The sequence below is a fragment of the Xenopus laevis genome, chromosome 7S (assembly GCF_017654675.1).
Source record: "Xenopus laevis strain J_2021 chromosome 7S, Xenopus_laevis_v10.1, whole genome shotgun sequence".
NCBI classification, from domain to species: domain Eukaryota; kingdom Metazoa; phylum Chordata; class Amphibia; order Anura; family Pipidae; genus Xenopus; species Xenopus laevis.
Genome location: NC_054384.1, coordinates 51,497,984 through 51,516,991, shown reverse-complemented (window position 1 = coordinate 51,516,991; position 19,008 = coordinate 51,497,984). Strand labels below are relative to the sequence as shown.

The 19,008-nt window shown below is 38.4% G+C and overlaps 2 protein-coding genes across 6 annotated transcripts in view; one reads left to right on the top strand and one right to left on the bottom strand.

Moving 5' to 3' along the window:
* The window catches only part of tmem72.S (transmembrane protein 72 S homeolog), a 134,457-nt gene extending 128,393 nt beyond the window's left edge, over positions 1-6,064 (bottom strand). For both annotated transcript variants that reach the window (XM_041571238.1, XM_041571239.1), the window contains exon 1: positions 5,971-6,064. Coding sequence is in view for 1 of the 2 variants with exons in the window: in XM_041571239.1 (XP_041427173.1) it covers position 5,971 (1 nt within the window). In the remaining variant the exon portion in view is untranslated. The remainder of the gene's footprint in view (positions 1-5,970) is intronic.
* A 42-nt stretch (positions 6,065-6,106) lies between these two features.
* Positions 6,107-19,008, top strand: part of cxcl12.S (C-X-C motif chemokine ligand 12 S homeolog) — a 159,704-nt gene continuing 146,802 nt past the window's right edge. For 2 of the 4 annotated variants that reach the window (XM_041571241.1, XM_018227642.2), the window contains exon 1: positions 6,167-6,622. In XM_041571241.1, the coding sequence (XP_041427175.1) occupies positions 6,550-6,622 (73 nt within the window). In that variant the 5' untranslated portion in view covers positions 6,167-6,549. Of the gene's footprint in view, positions 6,623-19,008 lie in introns of all 4 variants that reach the window. The other 2 variants (XR_005963012.1, XR_001932443.2) reach the window with 2 other exon arrangements.

The window sequence follows — 19,008 nt, the reverse complement described above, 5'->3', positions numbered from 1 at the left end:
CTAGTGTTAGTCCTCCTTCTGATTTTGTTTTTATTAGATATGAGTGTTTGATTCAATGTTTCTTGTTTGCCCATAAAAATGTTGTAAATAGAGTGGTTATCTTCTGGAAAAACTGCTGTGGAAGTTTGATTGGTATCATTTCAAACAAATATAATAATTATGCATTATCATCATTTTTAGGACATTACGGAGCATATTTATCAAAGGTTGAAGTTCGAAGTTAAAAAAACTTCGAACTTCAAATTCAAAAATACCAACCGAATGGTAGTTGAAGTTTTTTGGGGTCGAAGTGGGCCTACTTCGATTCAAAGTTTTTTTTTACCTTCGACCTTTGATCTCTCAAACTCCCCCAATTGCCTCCATGGGTTCTAGGAGGTCCTCCATAGGCTAAAACAGCACTTCTGCAGCTTTTAGGTGGCGAATGGTCGAAGTCGAAGTTTTAAAGAGACAGTACATGATAAATTTCGATATTCAAATTTAGAATTTTTTTTCAACTCTGAATCGAAGTTGGACTATTCGATAGTGAAAGTACCTAAAAATTACTTCGAAATTCAAAGTTTTTAACTTCGAACCTTCACTTCGACCTTTGATAAATCTGCCCCTAAGTCTTCCAAACCACAATATTGTTTTCGAGGTCCCTTTTTGTAACAGGTTATGAATTTCTCTTGTGAGTGGGATATGATTTTCCTCATATAATTTATCCGGATGAGAGGGTAATTTGATTCCCAGATATGTTATTGACCTGGTACTCCATTTAAAGGGGAAGACTTCTTTTAGTTGTTTAGCTTGTCTTTCTGGGACATTGATATTTAATATTTCAGATTTGGAAAAGTTGATTTTAAAGTTCGAAATCTCACTAAACTTGGCAAATTCTGTTACCACATTTGGGAGGGTGATTTCTGGGTTAGTTATAACTAATAATAAATCGTCTGCAAAGGCAGCTGCTTTATGCTCCTGAGTACCCATTTTAACTCCTGTTATGTAACTTCTTATTTTGCCAGATAGATGAAATTAAAGTCTCCATAATTAAGATGAAAAGTATTGGAGATAGAGGGCACCCCTGTCTCGTCCCATTTGTAATCTCGAAAGGAGGTGATAGGATGCCGTTTATTCTTGCGTGTGGGGAATTGTAGAGTGCCATTATTTTAGCTACCAAGTGTGGTCCAAACCCAAATGCTTGTAGAGAAAATTTAAATAAGTCCAATCCACCCGGTCGAAGGCTTTTTCTGCATCCGTTGTTAGGAGGAGTAGGGGGATTTGTTTACAAATAGAATACTGCATTAGGTTGATTAGCTTGGTCGAGTTATCTTTACCCTCTCTTCCTTTCACAAAACCTGTTTGTTCTGGGTGGATTATCGTTGGGATGATGGATTGTAGTCTGTTGGCTCATTTTAGCATATAACGTTTGATCCAAATTTATTAAAGAGATAGGTCTGTAGCTTCCACACAACATTGGGTCTTTATAAGGTTTATGTAAAACTGTGATTTGCGCCTCTTGGGCTTGTTTATGAAAATGTTTCTGATCTGATATGGAATTAAAGTGGTTTAATAAAGGTAATACAAGTAGCTGTTTAGATTCTTTGAAAAATCCTGCACTATATCTGTCTGGTCCCGGGCTTTTATTTGGTGTGGAATAGTTTATTACTTTAAATAGCTCATCTTTAGAAAAGGGATTCTCTAATTGTTTTTGTACTGCCAATGGGATCTTGGGCAGATGTACTTGCTGTAAATATTTCTCAATTTTTTCCAGTTTATTTTTATTCTGCGGTCCTGGGTTTAAGTTGTATTATGGGTTATAGAATTCTTGGAAACATTTCGCTATTTCAGGGTAAGTATGGTTAATATTTTGTCTAGAATCTTTCATTTGTGCTATAAAAGTTTTATTTTTTGAGCCTTTATTATTTTTGCCAGAAGTTTAGTAGGTTTATTCCCTAACTCATAATAATCTCTTTTACACTTCAAATAGGCTTGTTCTGTAAAGGTGTCTAATAATTGCTTCAATAGTATTCTTTTGTTTTCCAGTTTTTCCTGCACTTGCCTTGACAGTGATTCTTTATGGCTATTTTCTAGTATTTGTATTTCATGTAAAAGTACCCTTATTTATTCTTCATGTTCTTTTTTTACTTTAGAACTTAATGCAATTAAGTTGCCTCTGGTGACCACCTTTATCATTTCCCATAGAGTCGATGGGTCTGTTCTAGGTAAGTCATTGTAGTTAAAGTTTCTTTTATAAAATCAGAAATGTTATCCCTGTTTTGTTTGTTTAGTAGCAATATATTTCCATATAAATGTTTCCTTCATGGTATTGGGAAGTGCGATCTTAGTAATATACGGAGCATGATCTGAGAAAATCATTGGGCCTATTTGTATGTTCTTAATTAAGTGAAGCCATTTCCGGTTTATAAAAAGATTATCAATTCTCGAGTAACTATTTCTAGGGTACGAGAGAAAAGTGTAATCTTTTTGTTTTGGTTGTTCGTTCTCCATATATCCACCTATTGAGTTGGTTTAAATAAGTTTTCATTTTCTTTATAGCTCTATAGGTAATAGATGACTTTTCTGAGGAACAATCTGTTAAGGGGTTGAGAGTTATATTTATGTCTCCTCCTAGTAATATTTTACCTTCTGCATACTTATTCAATTGAGATGTTATTTCTTTCAGATATTTTACTTGTTCATTATTTGGTACGTATAGGGTACACAGTACATTAAATATTTTTGCTTTCAGCATAACATAATGACTTTCAATGTCTAATAAAGAAAATGGTATATGAATCAGAATTGCTGTACCTTTTACTTTCCTTTCTGGGTTAGTGCTAAGAAATTCATGTTTATACCATCTATTTCGTAAAACTGCAGAATGGTTTCTCTTGATGTGGGTTTCTTGTAAATAAACAATTTTAGCACCTTGTCTATGGCAGTTATTGAGAATTTGTGCTCTTTTCCTAGGTATATTGATCCCATTACCATTTTGGGACTATAAAGTTAGTAAAATGTTACGTCCCATGGTTACATTCCTGTATACTTCTGGGAATCCTGATCCTGCTTCCGGGTGTTAAACTTGGGTAAGTAAGCACAAAAAAAAGTTATCTTTAACTGGGTAGTAACTGGTGATTAACTCATAGTCAAAGATTTTAACCTTTAATACGGTTTGTTTCATTTGGGACGAATCTGCTTTACCGCACTTCCATATTGCAGTTGACCACTGGGGGGGCAGTGGTTAGTAGTCTCAGGGGTGAAATTCTAACAAAATGTGGTATATCCTACTGGCCTTTCATACATAACATTATAACAATGTAAAGGCATAGGTAAATGAGCCATATATTAAGCATATCATTTTTCATACATCGAGTGAAACCTTATTGAAAACAACATATTGTGGTAGAGTGACCAAAACAATATGGGAAAATGTATGTTTTCCCTTTAAGTTCTCCTCAGTGGGAGAGGTAGGCACCAGTGAGGGAGTTCATAAAGAGAGAATAGGTCCTCTGTTGAAAGGCTTTGGCGGCCATGTCCTGGAAGCTGGAGTATTCTGGAAAGAACAGGCAAGCCGGGTACTCCGATCCAGAAGTCCAGCTCATGGATTAGCGCTCGCCTTCCACAGGAAGGCTGTCCTGTGGAAAGGTATTTAGTTCTAGTGAGCCTGTTAGGAGGCTCTCTCAGAGCAGTACAAAGAGCAGGAAGGACACCTGCCTGTGTGAGGAACTCCCAGAGGGAGTACAGAGACCCCTACTTATGTGTTTTCTTCCTGGTAGTCCACAAGGCTGCATGTGATTTTTTTTCCTTTAAAGGACCAGTAACATTAAAAAATTTTATCTAAAAAATCGGTTCTATAAGCTACAAATAACAGTCATGCCCCAATACATTTCTATGACATAGCTTACATTTTTTAAAATAAAATTCCAAAAAACCTTCTCTCCATTAACCATGGAGAACTGCGAAAAGGCGACCGAGCGCGCTCCCAACGATGTTCCTCCACACAACACTTGCTGAGGAGCAACCGCTGTAAGGAACCCGGAAGTTGGAGCTAATTCAGAGCAGCTGAGAGGTATTTATTGCTGTGATGACTGGGGAGAGGGAGAAGGACTTAAAGGCTTTGGTGAGCGAACGGTTTGGCAAGGGGGGCTATGCGGAGAGAAAGGCTGCACTGCGGGGATGACAGAGATACGGAGGGGATGGAACGGACTGGAACTGCCAGGCAAGGGAGACTGTGGGATGTGAAAAACTGCAGGGGAGGGAAAGGCTGCACTGCGGGGAAGACAGAGATGCGGAAGGGATGGAACGGACTGGAACTGCTGGGCAAGGGAGACTGTGCGATGGGAAAGGCTGTGGGGAAGAGACAGAGACCCTGGGGGGAGGGGATGGAACGGCTGGGCAAGGGAGGCTGCGGGGAGAGAGAACTGTGGTGGGAGAGGGAAACAGATGGGCAAAACAGGCTGCAGGAAGAATGAGAACAGTGAAGGGAGAGGAACAGCTGGGGAAGAGTGCAGTGGCGTAACTAGACACCTAGGGGCCCTGGTGCGGAAATTTGAAACTAGGCCCCCCCCACTGCATGCGTGTCATAAGCAGGTAGCAACGTCATACCTAATGACCTAATGTCATAGGACTGAAATTAAAAATGCAATTACATAAACTGGTACACTTTGTTAGGGTAAAGAACTGTACAGGTACTGGACCTGTTATCCAGAATGCTCGGGACCTGGGGCTTTCCGGATAATGGATCTTTCTGTAATTTGCCTTAAGTCTACTAGAAAATTATGTAAACATGAAACAAACCCAATAGGCTGGTTTTGCTTCCAATAAGAATTAATTATATCTTAGTTGGGATCAAGTACAAGCTAATGTTTTATTATTACAGAGAAAAAGGAAAAATTTGGATTATTTGGACAAAATGGAGTCTATGAGAGAGGGCCTTTCCGTAGTTTGGAGCTTTCTGGATAACAGGTTTCCGGATAACGTATCCCATATCCGTATAACTAAAATTACATTTTTATAACTCTGTAAAAATGTACATATGCAAATTAGGGTTCGGATTTGGTTCGGCCAGGCACAAAGATTTGACTGAATCCTGCTGAAAAAGGCAGAATCCTGGCTGATTCCCGAACCAATTCCTGGTTATGGTACATCTTGCACTGCTTGTTTCATTGTCAAATAGCACTAGAATTCACAAAAAGAGTAGAATAAACACAGGGTCATGTATGAACAATGGTAAATTTGCTCCTGGGCAGTAACCCATAGCAACTGTATTGTCTCAGAATACAGTAAAAAAGTAGTGCCAATAAGATGCATAATAAATTATATGTAAAAGTGTAAAAAAAAAAAAAAGAATACATTTACAAATAGCACAATAATATTAACTGAACAAACACTATGTATAGCTTATGTTAAACAGTAATGAAAGCCTGGAGATGTAGTGTATTTTGTGTACTTAGGCTTTTTTAGGCAGTTGCACACATACACGCAGTCATACAGTGAAAATATACAACAGGTCTGGACTAGGTGTCAAAATAGACCCTGGCATTTCAAATACATAGAGGACCAAACAACCCTACAGGGGCCCAATAACTAGTGAGTGTCTATGGCATCTTACACTACCCACAGATTGCCAGCCCAGGCCTGATATACACAGCTATTGTTTGGCAGTCACACAGATACATAACACATACAGTAAGTGAATCAGATGTGCTGTTGTGCACCCAGAAACACAGCAGGATCACACAGACCCACAGCTCATGCCCCACATTTCCCCAGGGCAGCTCCTCTGCTCCTTTCTTAGAACATGAGGTTGGTATAAAACAGACAGAAATCAAATGGGCCAGGCTGAATCAGTTCAACAATGGAACAAACACACACACACATATATTTACTAAAAAATACTAAACATTATGTTGAAACATCACTGCATTTTTATCATAGGCAATATTTAAGTACATCAAGATACAAATATGCTGCTGTAGCACTGACACTCACTTCTCACAACTTCTGAACTTCACTGACATGATCGTCTGCAGCTGCCTGGAGTTGCCGCCTCCTCTCTCCTCCCTCCTCTTTGCTCCTGGTGCTCCCTCCTCTCTACACTGATTGAGATTGATGGTGGCACTGTCCAATCAGCTTCTTGCTGATGCTACACTGCCTCCCCATGGGAGAGCTTCGTGTTGCTTAGAGAAAACACAGACAGGCTGCAGGTTTGAGGATTTTTTTTTCAAGATTACCTGCTGGAAATGTGATCCTGGCCTGCTAGTTTTTATCCGCCCAATGACTGATCCGGTATGCACAAATTGTGCTTAAAACTTCTTTCGGCTGCTTACTTCCCCCTACTGTACATACACAGAGTCGGGCCCCATTGGAGGCGGGCCATGGTGCAGTTGCACCGTTTGAACCCCTGGTAGTTACGCCACTGGAAGAGTGGCTGGGGGACAGAGGGAACTGAAGCCGGCGACTTGGTTGCTAAGTGACAGTGACGCCACGATACAGGAAGCCAGGTCAAGACCCGGAAGAGACTCACAGCAGCACACACGTAGGGGAGAACAAGGGGGAAGAAGCAAGAAGATGGCGGAACAGTGCCGGTATAAGTTTCATCCGATGTCTTACTCAAACAGCAGGAAAGAGCAGCATATTGGAGGTAAGTAATGTACAGTATATCCATTATTTTTGATTATGAATTTATAATGGTGTTACTGGTCCTTTAAGCAATCGACAACATTTCCATATACAGCGCATGCATAGTTGGTGCCGGAAAGCTCTGTAAATTACAGAACGGCAAGAAAAAGCTAGCGAACATGGCAACCCTGTACTCTGCTGCGCTATTCTGCATGTGCCGGTCAGTATTTCTAAAGGGACACAATTCTAGTGTAAAATTGTGCAGGGGACGAGACAGGGAGGGCGGCCAGTTGAGGGGGACCAGTGGGGACTTTTGACTGTGGAGGGGTTTAGTTCTCCTTTAAAGCGTGAGAACCAAGGCGAGAGTTCTGGGCAGACAAAAGAACTCTAATGTGTGACAAGAAGGACGGAAAAAGAGTAAGCATAGTAGTGGGACAGGTCGGGGTCAATACAATCAGACAATGCAATACGGAATCAGGAACCAGTAGCATAGTCAAAGACACAAGCCAGGGTCAAACCAATCAGTAATGCGATACAAAGCAGGGTCAGGAAAAATGGTCAGTAACAGGCAAAGGGCGGTGCAGGCAGGGAAGCGACAAGGGTCAAAAACAGGAAACCAGACAATAAGCACATCCATGAACTATCTGACAATAGACCTATTTTGGGCAAGGAAAAAAAGGACGAGACACCTTTAAATATTTGAATTTCACACTAAGAGCTATGACGTCTGTCATAAGGACATGCATATGTGTCAAATGCCTCCCAGGTGCCCTCACACCTCTTGGTAATGTCTTTTAAATTATTGTAAATGCTGTGTAATTTTTTTGTTCTATATACCGTGGTGGATTAATGATATTTGAGGCCCCTAGGCTACACTTTCCACACAGACCCTTCTAGGCAACCCCCACTCCAAAAAGTTTTTAAATATACAACAATTAACTTTTATCAACTATTTGTTATAATAAAATAATTAGTAACAATAAAATGCAGCCAGCTGCTGTTGGGCTTGGTCCAGTCAGGTGCCATGCTTCCCATGCACAGTCAGTATTTGCTTGTTGGATTTTTCAATTAACATTTTTATTTACTGTGTTGTAGTAGCAGGCATGCAGCAGCTGCTGTTGGGCATGGTCAGGTACCATGCTGCCTGTCCTCCCATGCACAGCTGGTACCTAGTTGCTGGCTTGTTGGGAAAAGATTAGGCAAGGCAGCAAGCCACGTGCATGCCTATATTGTTTGTGTGCATCTGAGCTATAAAGCTGCCTTGGTTTCGGCACATGCCAGTGATGTCACTGATGTGTCATTTCCACTGTAGCAGTAGTAGAGAGCGTTCATGTACATGAAGTACATTCCTAGCCTAATCTTCCAGTCAGCAGTAACCTAACTAGGTGGGAGTGGGCCCGGGGGCAGGCCGTGCAGCCAGGCCCCCCCACCCCACTCCGTGCTGATTTTTTTTGCAGCTGTAGTCGACTACAGCCGGCTGCAGCAGGGCGCGATCTGCCAGAGGGGGTGCGGGCAATCGCACCCCCTGCTCCCCCTGGTAGTTAAGCCACTGCCAGCCAGCAAGCAGGTATTGGCATGGGGGCAGAACAGCATCTGACTGGGACCAGCAGCGATGTTATATCATTTTTTAAAAGAAAATAAAAATAATTGAAACAACCCCATGAACCCCTAGACTACAGTCTAGGCTAGCCTATGCAATTATACATCCCATCTATATATAAAATATGTTGATGACATAAAAAATCGTTGTTTCTTAATTTAAATCTGTATGACGATTATAAGATTGTCCAAGCAGTGTAAACCATGTGCAGTTAAAAGTTAAAAGTTGTAACTGTGAAATTACATCAGGTAAGGTTTGATCACGCTAACCAAGTCCTTACAAAATGAATGATGTTCTTGTAAGAGGAGTGATCTTTGTAATGAATATAATATGAGTTAAATAGCAAAACTAGATAAATAAGCACCATTTTGAAAACGACTACAGTACAATATAAAACGTCTTTGCTTTGAGTATGAAATAAATCCCAGCATATATTCCGTATTTTCCATAACCTCATCTGCTCTTCATACGCACTTCTCAGAACCAGCATGAAATCTGTAATCCGGTTGCCAGAGGTGGTTGGGGTAACAGAGTAATGAGAAAGCTATCACTTGAATAGATCCAGAACACAGGCGTTAGTCCAACCAGATCAGCAAGGTAAGTGGATTAAGGTCCTGCCAAGTTAGGTGATAGAATGTTCAGTTTGCAGGTCTGACAAAATCACACTCTGGTTGCCTGTTATCCCCCACACTTTTCATCCTAGCTTTAGAGCCCCTACTTAGCCACATCAGACTAAATCCGCATATATCTAGCATCCCCGTACGCAACACGCAACATAAAATAGCTGCATACGCAGATGATCTGCTGTTTTTCCTTACTAATCCTGTCACATCCATACCAGCACTGAAGAGAGAGTTTCAGACGTATGGAACTCTCAGTAACTTCAGGATTAACTTCTCCAAATCCACAGCACTGAACATCTCAATTTCAGACCTAACACCTCCTGCCTTGTCCACGGGTTTCCCCTACAAATGGGCGCAGAAATCGTTTACGTACCTAGGCCTTAAAATCACCAAGGACTCTTCAGATTGGGCCGAGCTTAATTTAAGACCATCCTCTCCTATCTAACACAATGATGATTTTGGATAAATGCCGTACAAAATATTCCCTTACTAGCTACCCATCGCTTTTGCTGCCACTGATAAATAACCCTGCCTTCCCCCCAGGATTACAACCTAATTACTTCCAGGACTGGTTAATAGAGGGGACTCTCCAATTTGTACATTTCATGGAGAATAAAACATTTATCCCCAAAGAAAAATTGCAAAATTCAACACAATTTCAGAGAATGGACCACCTAACATACGCACAAATCTCCCATTATTTCCATAGTTTGGGAGGAGCACAAACATTAGGAAGAGACTTAACAAAATTCGAAACAGCTTGCTCACTTCAAGATCCACCGCGACATACTATTTCTCTTTTATATAAACTGCTGCAGCCGCCCACCAAGTGGGACTCGGTCTCATATATAAATAGATGGTCCAGAGATCTAAATATCCAATTGCAAGCGGCACAGATTGAAAATATGTTATCCAAATTATTGAAATGCTCAAAATGCAGCCGGATTCAAGAATTAAACTACAAGATAGTTACTAGATGGTATTATACACAATATTATACACAATCCAAATGACAATATATATATAAAAATTCAAATGGCATCTGCTGGCGATGAAAAAGGTACCATGCTCCATGTTTTCTGGTCTTGTGACCTCCTGAGACCTTTCTGGGAAGAGATATGCTCACTGTCCAGCCAGATCCTCGGTGTGGCCATACCGGCGGACCCCTCACGGGTACTGCTATTCCATAATACACAACCAGTAGCTTCTTTCAATTCTGGCCTTGAACCACAATTGTTGAATGCAGCCAATACCACTGCACTGGAAAACTACTTATATTCCTACTATAAAGGATTGGCTCATTAAAATCTCTGAAATTTACAAATTTGCAGAAATGTCGTCTTGTTTGTTAAGTTTTCTGCGGTCTGGACGAGGTGGCTTATGTTTAAAGAAACAGACATGTACAAAGCTTACCTATAAGAGGAGCGAGTCATACATCTCCCTGCTGCACCCCCCTTTACCCCCCATTTTTTTTTTCTTTTCTTTCGTATCTTCCTCTTTTCTTATCTTTTTCCTTCTTTAACCACAATTCACAAACTTCTTTTGGTGAGAGTAACGACAACATTAGGGCATGTTATAAGATATGATTACAGTGTTATAATATCTTATTGACTGAAATGTTATGCTGTCAGACAATGTACATGTGGATGATACCATATAAGCGACTATATTGTACGTGCTATAATTTTACATGCATTTTGACTCTGTATTGATGGAAGTTCTTAATAAAGCTTTGAAAAAAAAAAATCACACTCTGCTTCTGATCAAAAAGGATTACACAGAAACTCCCTGAAGAACAGACTGCCATTTATAACAAAACTGTTTGTATCTAGTCTACCTTGCTAAAGGAGAACTAAAGTCTAAAGCATAGAAATGCTCTATTTTAGTCACAGATTATGCTTTTCATATGGTTGTTTTGAGTTTTATTGCACTCAGTATGCTCTGGGCTGGAATAACTAGGCTTTGTCAGAAATCATCAAAACATTAGCAGAAAGTTTGGTTACATTAGTGATAGTTGTTGATTCGAGATTATTATGCTACCATGTTATGTACATTTTAATTAATTACTAAAAGTAGGACTATGCTCCATCATAGAACACAATGTGGACCTAGCATTTTATACCTGAGTACTATTATTTTACTCATCTAATAAAGCCCTGGAAAAATGTATAGGTGAACCAATCTCAAATACGTGGGACCTTCTTCCCCAAGTGGTCTTTCAATAATAGAGTGGTTCTATGTGCAGTCACAGGAGAAGGCTGATGCCAGTGGAGTGACTCAAGGTCGAACTAGGCCGGGGGGGGGACACTGGGAAAAAACCTGGTGGGTCCCAGCCCTCGTGGGTCCCCCCAGCACAGACCCACTTTCCATAGCCGGCAATTTACCTCCATATCATTACTTTGTGGCCCCAATGCATCTTGCTTAAACATTATTTGGGGTCTGTTTTATTATTGACTACCATGCCTTTTCATTATCTATTTTAGTTTATCTAATTGGTTACTTACATGCTAAGTTGGCCTCCCTGTACCTCATAAATATTTCAGCGGACCCATATAACTTAAAGCGTTTAAATATGCATTTTTTCTTAACAACCAAAATGCTAATATTTCTGTGGAACCATAATGGTTTTGCTTTGCTATGTGTTTTCATGCTTACAAGGGGAATATTCCCGTGTTTGAATTGCAGTGAAAAAAAACGGATGCTATTTGCACTGCACATAGTGAGGTATGCTAAAACAAGCCCCTCCCACACATAAAAAAAAAAGCTTGACCCACCAACACATTCTGGTTTCACCCACTTTAAAGCAAAGCCATTTTGCTATTTCCTTCTAATGAAACAGTTTTAAGCTCAGTAGGCATAGATTTACGTGCCAAAATATAATTATAATGTCTGTGTTGTTTCTGCATTTTTTTTTGAAACCGAAACTATATGCATGGCTAAAATTTGGATTTGTGAAACATTTACTGTGCACAAAACAGCAGATTTTGTAGGTAATCAATAACAGACGAAAAAATGTGCTCAGATATGGCATACTCCTTGATTAATTAGCTATATAATGTGGCTGCATAGATGGGGTTGATGGATTACTTGTTTTATTATTTTATTAGTCTTAATTTTGAATGAACCTTTCTATATCTTATTTAATAAATACAATCTATGAATTCAAAAAGCACTTGAAAATGGCAAGTTATATTTGTATCTGCAGTCACTGAGTAATAACCAAATGGTTATTAAAAATGTAAAGAGAGAAGTATAATGTTTCTACTTATTTCACATGGTCTTTTAAACCCCTTTTATCTGAGCCTTTTTTTTCTAAATAAATACGTGGCTATATTTATACTATATCACACTGCTCTATTCCATGTCAATGACTATTGCTATTTATGGCCATATAACACAAATGTATTTAATGCATGTGAAATTAAAGAATTTTCTCATAGAAACCAGACTTGGTTCAATAAACCTCACAAGTTACTGTATGCCTCTGCAAAACTAACTAAAAATAGCTGCATGTTCTCTGTTAGACTGTATTGTTTCCACCTACGATTATTAAATAGTAACATAGTGGGGCTCATTTATCAACACAAGGCAAAATTGCCTATGGGCTGTTACCTATAGCAACCAATCAGAAGAAAGAAAACCAACTGCAAGAAGAAAAATGAATGCAGCAATCTGATTGGTTGCCATAGGTTACAGCCCATGGGCAAATTTGCCCAGTGTTGATAAATGACCCCCAAGTTAGGTTAAAAAAGACACACATCCATCAAGTTCAACCTTAAAATGTAAAGAAAAAAGTCTACACTTCCTGAGAAATAGCCCAAGCAAAAAACAAATTAATTTATAATAATTTATAATAATAATTTGTGGAAAAATTAGATCAGAATTCCTCTTATTATTGATTTTGAAATATGATTTAAATACACTCTACATATAGGGGGTTATCAAAATCCAAAATTTCTCACAATACTCACGATTTCCAGAAAAGTACCTCAACCAAATCCGCACAAACTCCCCCCCCTATTTATCACAAAATTTTTCCAAAAATTTATTGTGCAGGAAAAAACTTAATAAAATTATGAAAAAATCCGAATCGTATGAATTTTTCGGATTTGACTCTGAAAACTGCAACTTTTCAGATTTGTCGCTGAAACCCAGAACAAAACCCAGAGCAGCTCAGGATATCAGCTGAACATCTGTCATTGACTTCTACATGAACTTGACAGGTCTAAGTTGGAGTCCTTTTTCTATTTGGACTTTTAACACCATCGGAATTTTGGTGCAGCATTAAATGGATACATTTTAAGTATTTTTGCATTCGAGTGTTTACCCTGTTACAAGAACAGAAAAACATCTCAAGGATAGATATTCTTGTAGTGGGGTTGGCTTGAAGCACTGGCCGCGTCTTGTCTACACTGAATTGAAATGCACTGGGGAAGACCCAAAGACTGGAACTAACAAAAAATTAGAGTATTTGGGAGTCCGTTAAATAGGCTGCAGAGACTTTTAAAACAATGACCACACTGTTAATATCAGACATGTTACCTATGGAAACTACACAAATATATAATCAGTATATGCTACGTTTTGATACATTGAATGAGCTTACCGCTATATATGGTGGGCCCGGGTGCACACGCCCCAGACCTTTAGCAAGGGGAACAAACACCAGAAAACTTCAAAAGAGGCTGGCACAAGCCTGGACCAACGAAGTAGTAAAGCCAGAGTCAGATTTGTAAAAGGGTTAAAAAAGCTTACATTTTATTTTCCATAATTAAGAACCACAGCCTGATGCGTTTCGTGTCTACCAAGGACACTTAGTCATAGGCTAGCCTACTGTTCTACTGGGGTTGACAGGATAAGTAAGGGACCAGAGTATAGTATGGGGAAAATAGGTGGAGTGGAATGTGGTTAGCCATGATGATAAGATACACTAAAGGTCATACATATATAGCTAAAATACTCATTTATATAACATTTAAAAACTATAAAAGAAAATTATGAGTGAATAATTTTCTCTTTTTCTGGCCACCTTTAAGAAATATAATAAAACTTGTTAGCAAGACCCTGTGTAAAAATGAAGAGAGAAAAATAACAACAAAGACTAATGTTTTTATCAACAAATTATTCTTTACATATAGATATAAAGTTTACATATCATTTGCCCAAACAGAGTATAGGCAGAAATAATGATTATCACTAATCGGTCACACAGATAATGATGGTATTAGTAGAAGCCCTCTAGTGACCTGTTAGGGAATATACTGTTTTCCTTGCTGCTTAGGTATGCCAAGGAAAGAATATATTTCTACTGTGAAATACTGCAATGAAGTAAAATTGCACCAGTAGTATATGTACTCCATTTGTTTTAGTGACCCTTTTAAACAAAAATTAGCACATTTTCCCAGTACAGTAACCAATTTTGATCAATCACACATTGGGGGTAGATTTATCAAAGGTTGAGGTGAATTTTCGACTGAAAAAATTTGAATTTCGAGCTATTTTTTTTTTAGTAAAAATCCAATCCAAATTCGATTCGAATTGGATATTGTTTTTAAAATTTATTATGTACTGTCTCTGTAAAAATTTGACTTTGACCATTCGCCATCTAAAACCTGCTGAATTGAGTCAATTGGTGAACTAAAATCTAAGGTTTTTTGGGAAAAACTTTGAATTGAATTTGATTCAAATTCGGCCGAATACAGACCTATTCAATCTAAAACGGACCTTTTCGACCAAAAAAAAAGAACCTCAACTTAATTTCTGTTGGTCTTTTTCAATTCGAATTTTTTGAAGTTTTTTCAATTCAAAATTCGACCCTTGAAAAATATGCCCCTAGTTGTATCTGTCTAATGTAGTTATGATAATGTAACATAATGCTAGAAAAGAGCCTAATCAATATTAAACCCTATTTTTAAGTTTCTAATTGATATGCACCAAGAGGTAAGAAAACACAGCTCATTTTGGCAATAATGAAAGTTAGTTGAATGTCTAAGCAATATGCATATTCTTGTATGTAATTTTTGGATCTACTTACCCATATATCTTACTCTATGTGCTTGTAAAATGGACTGACTGAAAGCAATCGGCAAAATGATCTAATAAGACAAATAGCCATGTTTATTTAAAGAAAAGTAGGAAATGTTTTAATGGCAGTTTTTCATGATACATAATAAATATACATGGAAAGATGTCAGTATGTTTGGTGGTTGTATACTGTGTTTTCTATTGGGAAGAAAAGTCTACATCTCATACATCAACAGTCACTATGGTACTATGTTAAAATTAATATTGTTAAAATAGGGTCACTCTAGGAATTTTTAGGTCTTACTCGGGAGAATTGTAAGGTTCAGAACCACACAAACTTTATATTTATAAGGATGTGGAGCCTATTGATATATTTCAGTGTTCATGTAAAAGATAGTCTTGCATGAAACGTGTGTACAGGTATGGAACTTGTTATCCGGAAACCCATTATCCAGAAAGATCCAAATTTTGGAAATGTTGTCTCTCATAGACTCCATTTTATCCAAATAATGCAAATTTTTAAAAATGATTTCATTTTTCTCTGTAATAATAAAACAGTACCTTGTACTTGATCCTAAGATATAATTAATCCTTATTGGAAGCAAAGCCAGCCTATTGGGTTTATTTACATGATTCTCTAGTAGACTTAAAGTATGAAGATCCAAATTATGGAAAGACCAATGATCCGGAAAAGCCCAGGCCCCGAGCATTCTGGATAACAGGTCCCATACCTGTATTAAATGCTATCCTCATAGCAGCGCATTTGTGTATTTACTCCAGATATCCAATCCAAGGGGCAGGGTTGTTTTAACAGATGTATACCTCCCTACTGTCCTGTTTTCTGTGGGACAGTTGCGATTTTGGCAGTTCAGCCTGCAGTCCCGGGTTTCTTACTGAAATGTCCCAGGTTTCTGTTTAATCTCCTGCACTGGTGCCAGAAATAGATACAAAGTTTCTCAAACTTAATAAAATTAGAGGCTTTTAGGCAGAGATCCCAGAACACTGTGCACCTGCACTTCCATACATTTGTAACAATTTAAGACAGGCAAAGAAGCAATTGTAACAATTTAAAATAAGCAGGTCTCTTGGGGAAACTGTGACTTGCAGCTTAAAGGGCAATCTCAGCTTCATTAGCAAAACTGTTCTTTTCAATTATTTTTATTAGCATATTTAAAAACAGAAAGAACAAAGAGCAGCAAAGCAATAGCTTAGCATAACAATTGTCAATTACATAATAAAAAGAAATATCATGTAGCAATTCATTGTTAATAAAACATCAAATAGGACAATAACAAAATTCATCAAAAAAACAAAATTATATAGAATAAAATAAAATAAGGTCTTCCTCTCTATCAAAAAGCATAAAATATTTACCCAAATATAGAAAAAAAAATGATCACATCTTCAATCAGTCTTAGAATGACAATGAGCCAATTTTGATAATTCATCTGAATTATACATACCGTATATACTCGCGTATAAGCCGAGTTTTTCAGCACCCAAAATGTGCTGAAAAACTCTACCTCGGCTTATACGCGGGTCAGCTAAAAAAGGTTGCCGCTTACTCACTGATTGAAGTGTGCAGTGACTCCTCCGTGCTGCCCATACTTCTCTTCCTTAGCCCTCAGCCCCCAGCCCCTCCCCTCTCAGCTCTCGTCACTCAGTACTCAGTACTGTGTGCGCATTACCGTATTGCGCGTAGGTTCGCACAAGAGTTTAGAAGAGGAGCGCTCGAGACGTGGATGAGGTGCGCGCTCACTCTGTGATACGAGCACGCACCTGTACAGGGAGCGGAGGCGCGCGTCTTCTCCCTTTGTGACGTGCCCTGGGACGCTGCAGCCTCATAATAGGGGGAAAGGAGGCGGCAGTTTACTTCTCCTTTAACCCTCCGTGTAAGTTTGTGAGCTACCATTGTCATTTGAGAGGGAGGACTGATTGACAAGAGCTGAGAGGGGAGGGGCTGGAGCAGAATTAAGCGAGGAGGGGGGAGAAGTATGTGCAGCAGCATGGAGGAGTCAGTGCATGCTTCAGATCAGTGAGTAAGCAGCAACGTTAAAGCTTTAAATTGGCCATTTCCTAAAATAATTTCTCACCCCTAGGCTTATACACGAGTCAATAAATTCTTCCAGTTTTCTTAGGTAAATTAGGTACCTCGGCTTATACGCGGGTCGGCTTATACACGAGTATATACGGGTAAATTTTTCTATGAAAATTCTATCTTCAGACTTCAGAATTTTAAAAAGGGGAGACCAGAGTTTAAGAAAATTTTCTCTAAGACCTAAATTACCATACCTAAAACCTATTGCTTCATCAATGCAGAGAGATTTAAGATAAGACAAGATGACCTTTAAATCTTGGGAAGTGTCTTGGATCCAATATAAAAAGATGGATTTACGAGTAGCGGCAATGACCAAATGAACAAAATTCTTATAATTATTCAAATTCTTTATATTTGGAGTACCGCCTTGAGAAGACAATGCCCAAAAATCTAGCAATGCAGATTCAGGAGACAATTTAAGATCAATATTCAATTTTTCTTTTAAAAAAATTTTCAATCAAACGCCACAGCTTAGAAATGAAAGGACATTCCCAAACATAATGATATAAAGAAACATTCTCAGACTTACACTTAGGACAATAAGAAAGTGAAACACCCTCTGTATTCTTAAAGTAAGATAGTTTTTAGCTTAAATGGATCAATCTAAAATGTTGAACTCGCCAACCCTCGCATTTAATATGTTTATTGAAAGTTTTAATAGAAGATAATAAATGATGAGATGTAATGTTAATTTTCAATATGGATGACCACTTTTTAGCTAAAGTTTGTAAGGGATTGAGATTGTTAGGAGAAGACCTAAGACAAAAGTCAGTAATATATGATATCCTGTTATAACACATAAAGCATGTCCCTAAACTCCCAGAAATGTGTTCAAACTTTCATGACCTGCCACATTTTGTAAAATGGACATGGTAATTAGGGGGTGTGGCCATAAAAAGGGGCATGTTAAAAAATGTCACCTAATGTTTTTGTCCGTCTTTACATTTTTCAAATGGGAGCTATGTAGATGGACAATAGGAGGCAACCCGGACAGGGGGCCACCCATCAGACCCTTTGTCTGCTGTAACGTTTGAATGAATTATAGCACAGAACTTTCAGATCATCACTTATTTAGTTGGAGGTGCTCTACAACACAGCTATCATATTTCCAAAGGGTACGTGAGACCTCCAATAAAATGTTTATAACAATTTTTTTTAACTCGGTTACTACTTATATTACATAGTTTTTTTCACTCCAGATTAAGGTTTCATTGTGAGAGCAAAATGTTCAGCGATAAACCTTTTTTTTTTTGCATCTACATTTTTGTTTGCCAACTCTTTAAATCCTAGATGTGCTGTCCTTGCTCCTATATGTATATATGTATTGGGGGTCATTTGGAGAGCTTGAACTTAATGGCCTGGGCTGTTCCGGGTAAGGGGGCTTTCTTTATTTTGCATAACCATACTTTGTCTACTACAAATCATTTAAACATTACCGTCATGAATTCATCCAGCTTAGTTAGGAAGTACAGGCACTGTTTTATTATTACAAAGAATTCCTTTGCTTAAAATGGACTGTGTGTGAGATAAATTTTTAAATTTGGAATTTTATAGATAAAAGATTTCTGTATAAGGGATCCACACCTGGCCTCTGCCTAATCCCTCATCAATCTTCACCTTTACCCAGATGAATGAGTTTATGTCTTAAAGGGTGTATTTTTCACATTTAGGGGCAAATTTACTTAAGGTCGAATATCGGGGTTTATTAACCCTCGATATTCGACTGTCGAAGTTAAATCCTTCGACTTTGAATATCGAAGTCGAAGGATTTAGCGCTATTCGTTCAATCGAACGATCGAAGGAAAAATCGTTCGATTAAACGATTTGTCTTCGACCAAAAAATACTTAAAAAGCCTATGGGGAACTTCCCCATAGGCTAACATTGACTTCGGTAGCTTTTAGGTGGCAAACTAGGGGGTCGAAGTTTTTTCTTAAAGAGACAGTACTTAGACTATCAAATGGTCGAATAGTCAAACGATTTTTAGTTTGAATCGTTGGATTCGAAGTCAAAGTCGTAGTCGAAGGTCGAAGTAGCCCATTCGATGGTCGAAGTAGCCAAAAAA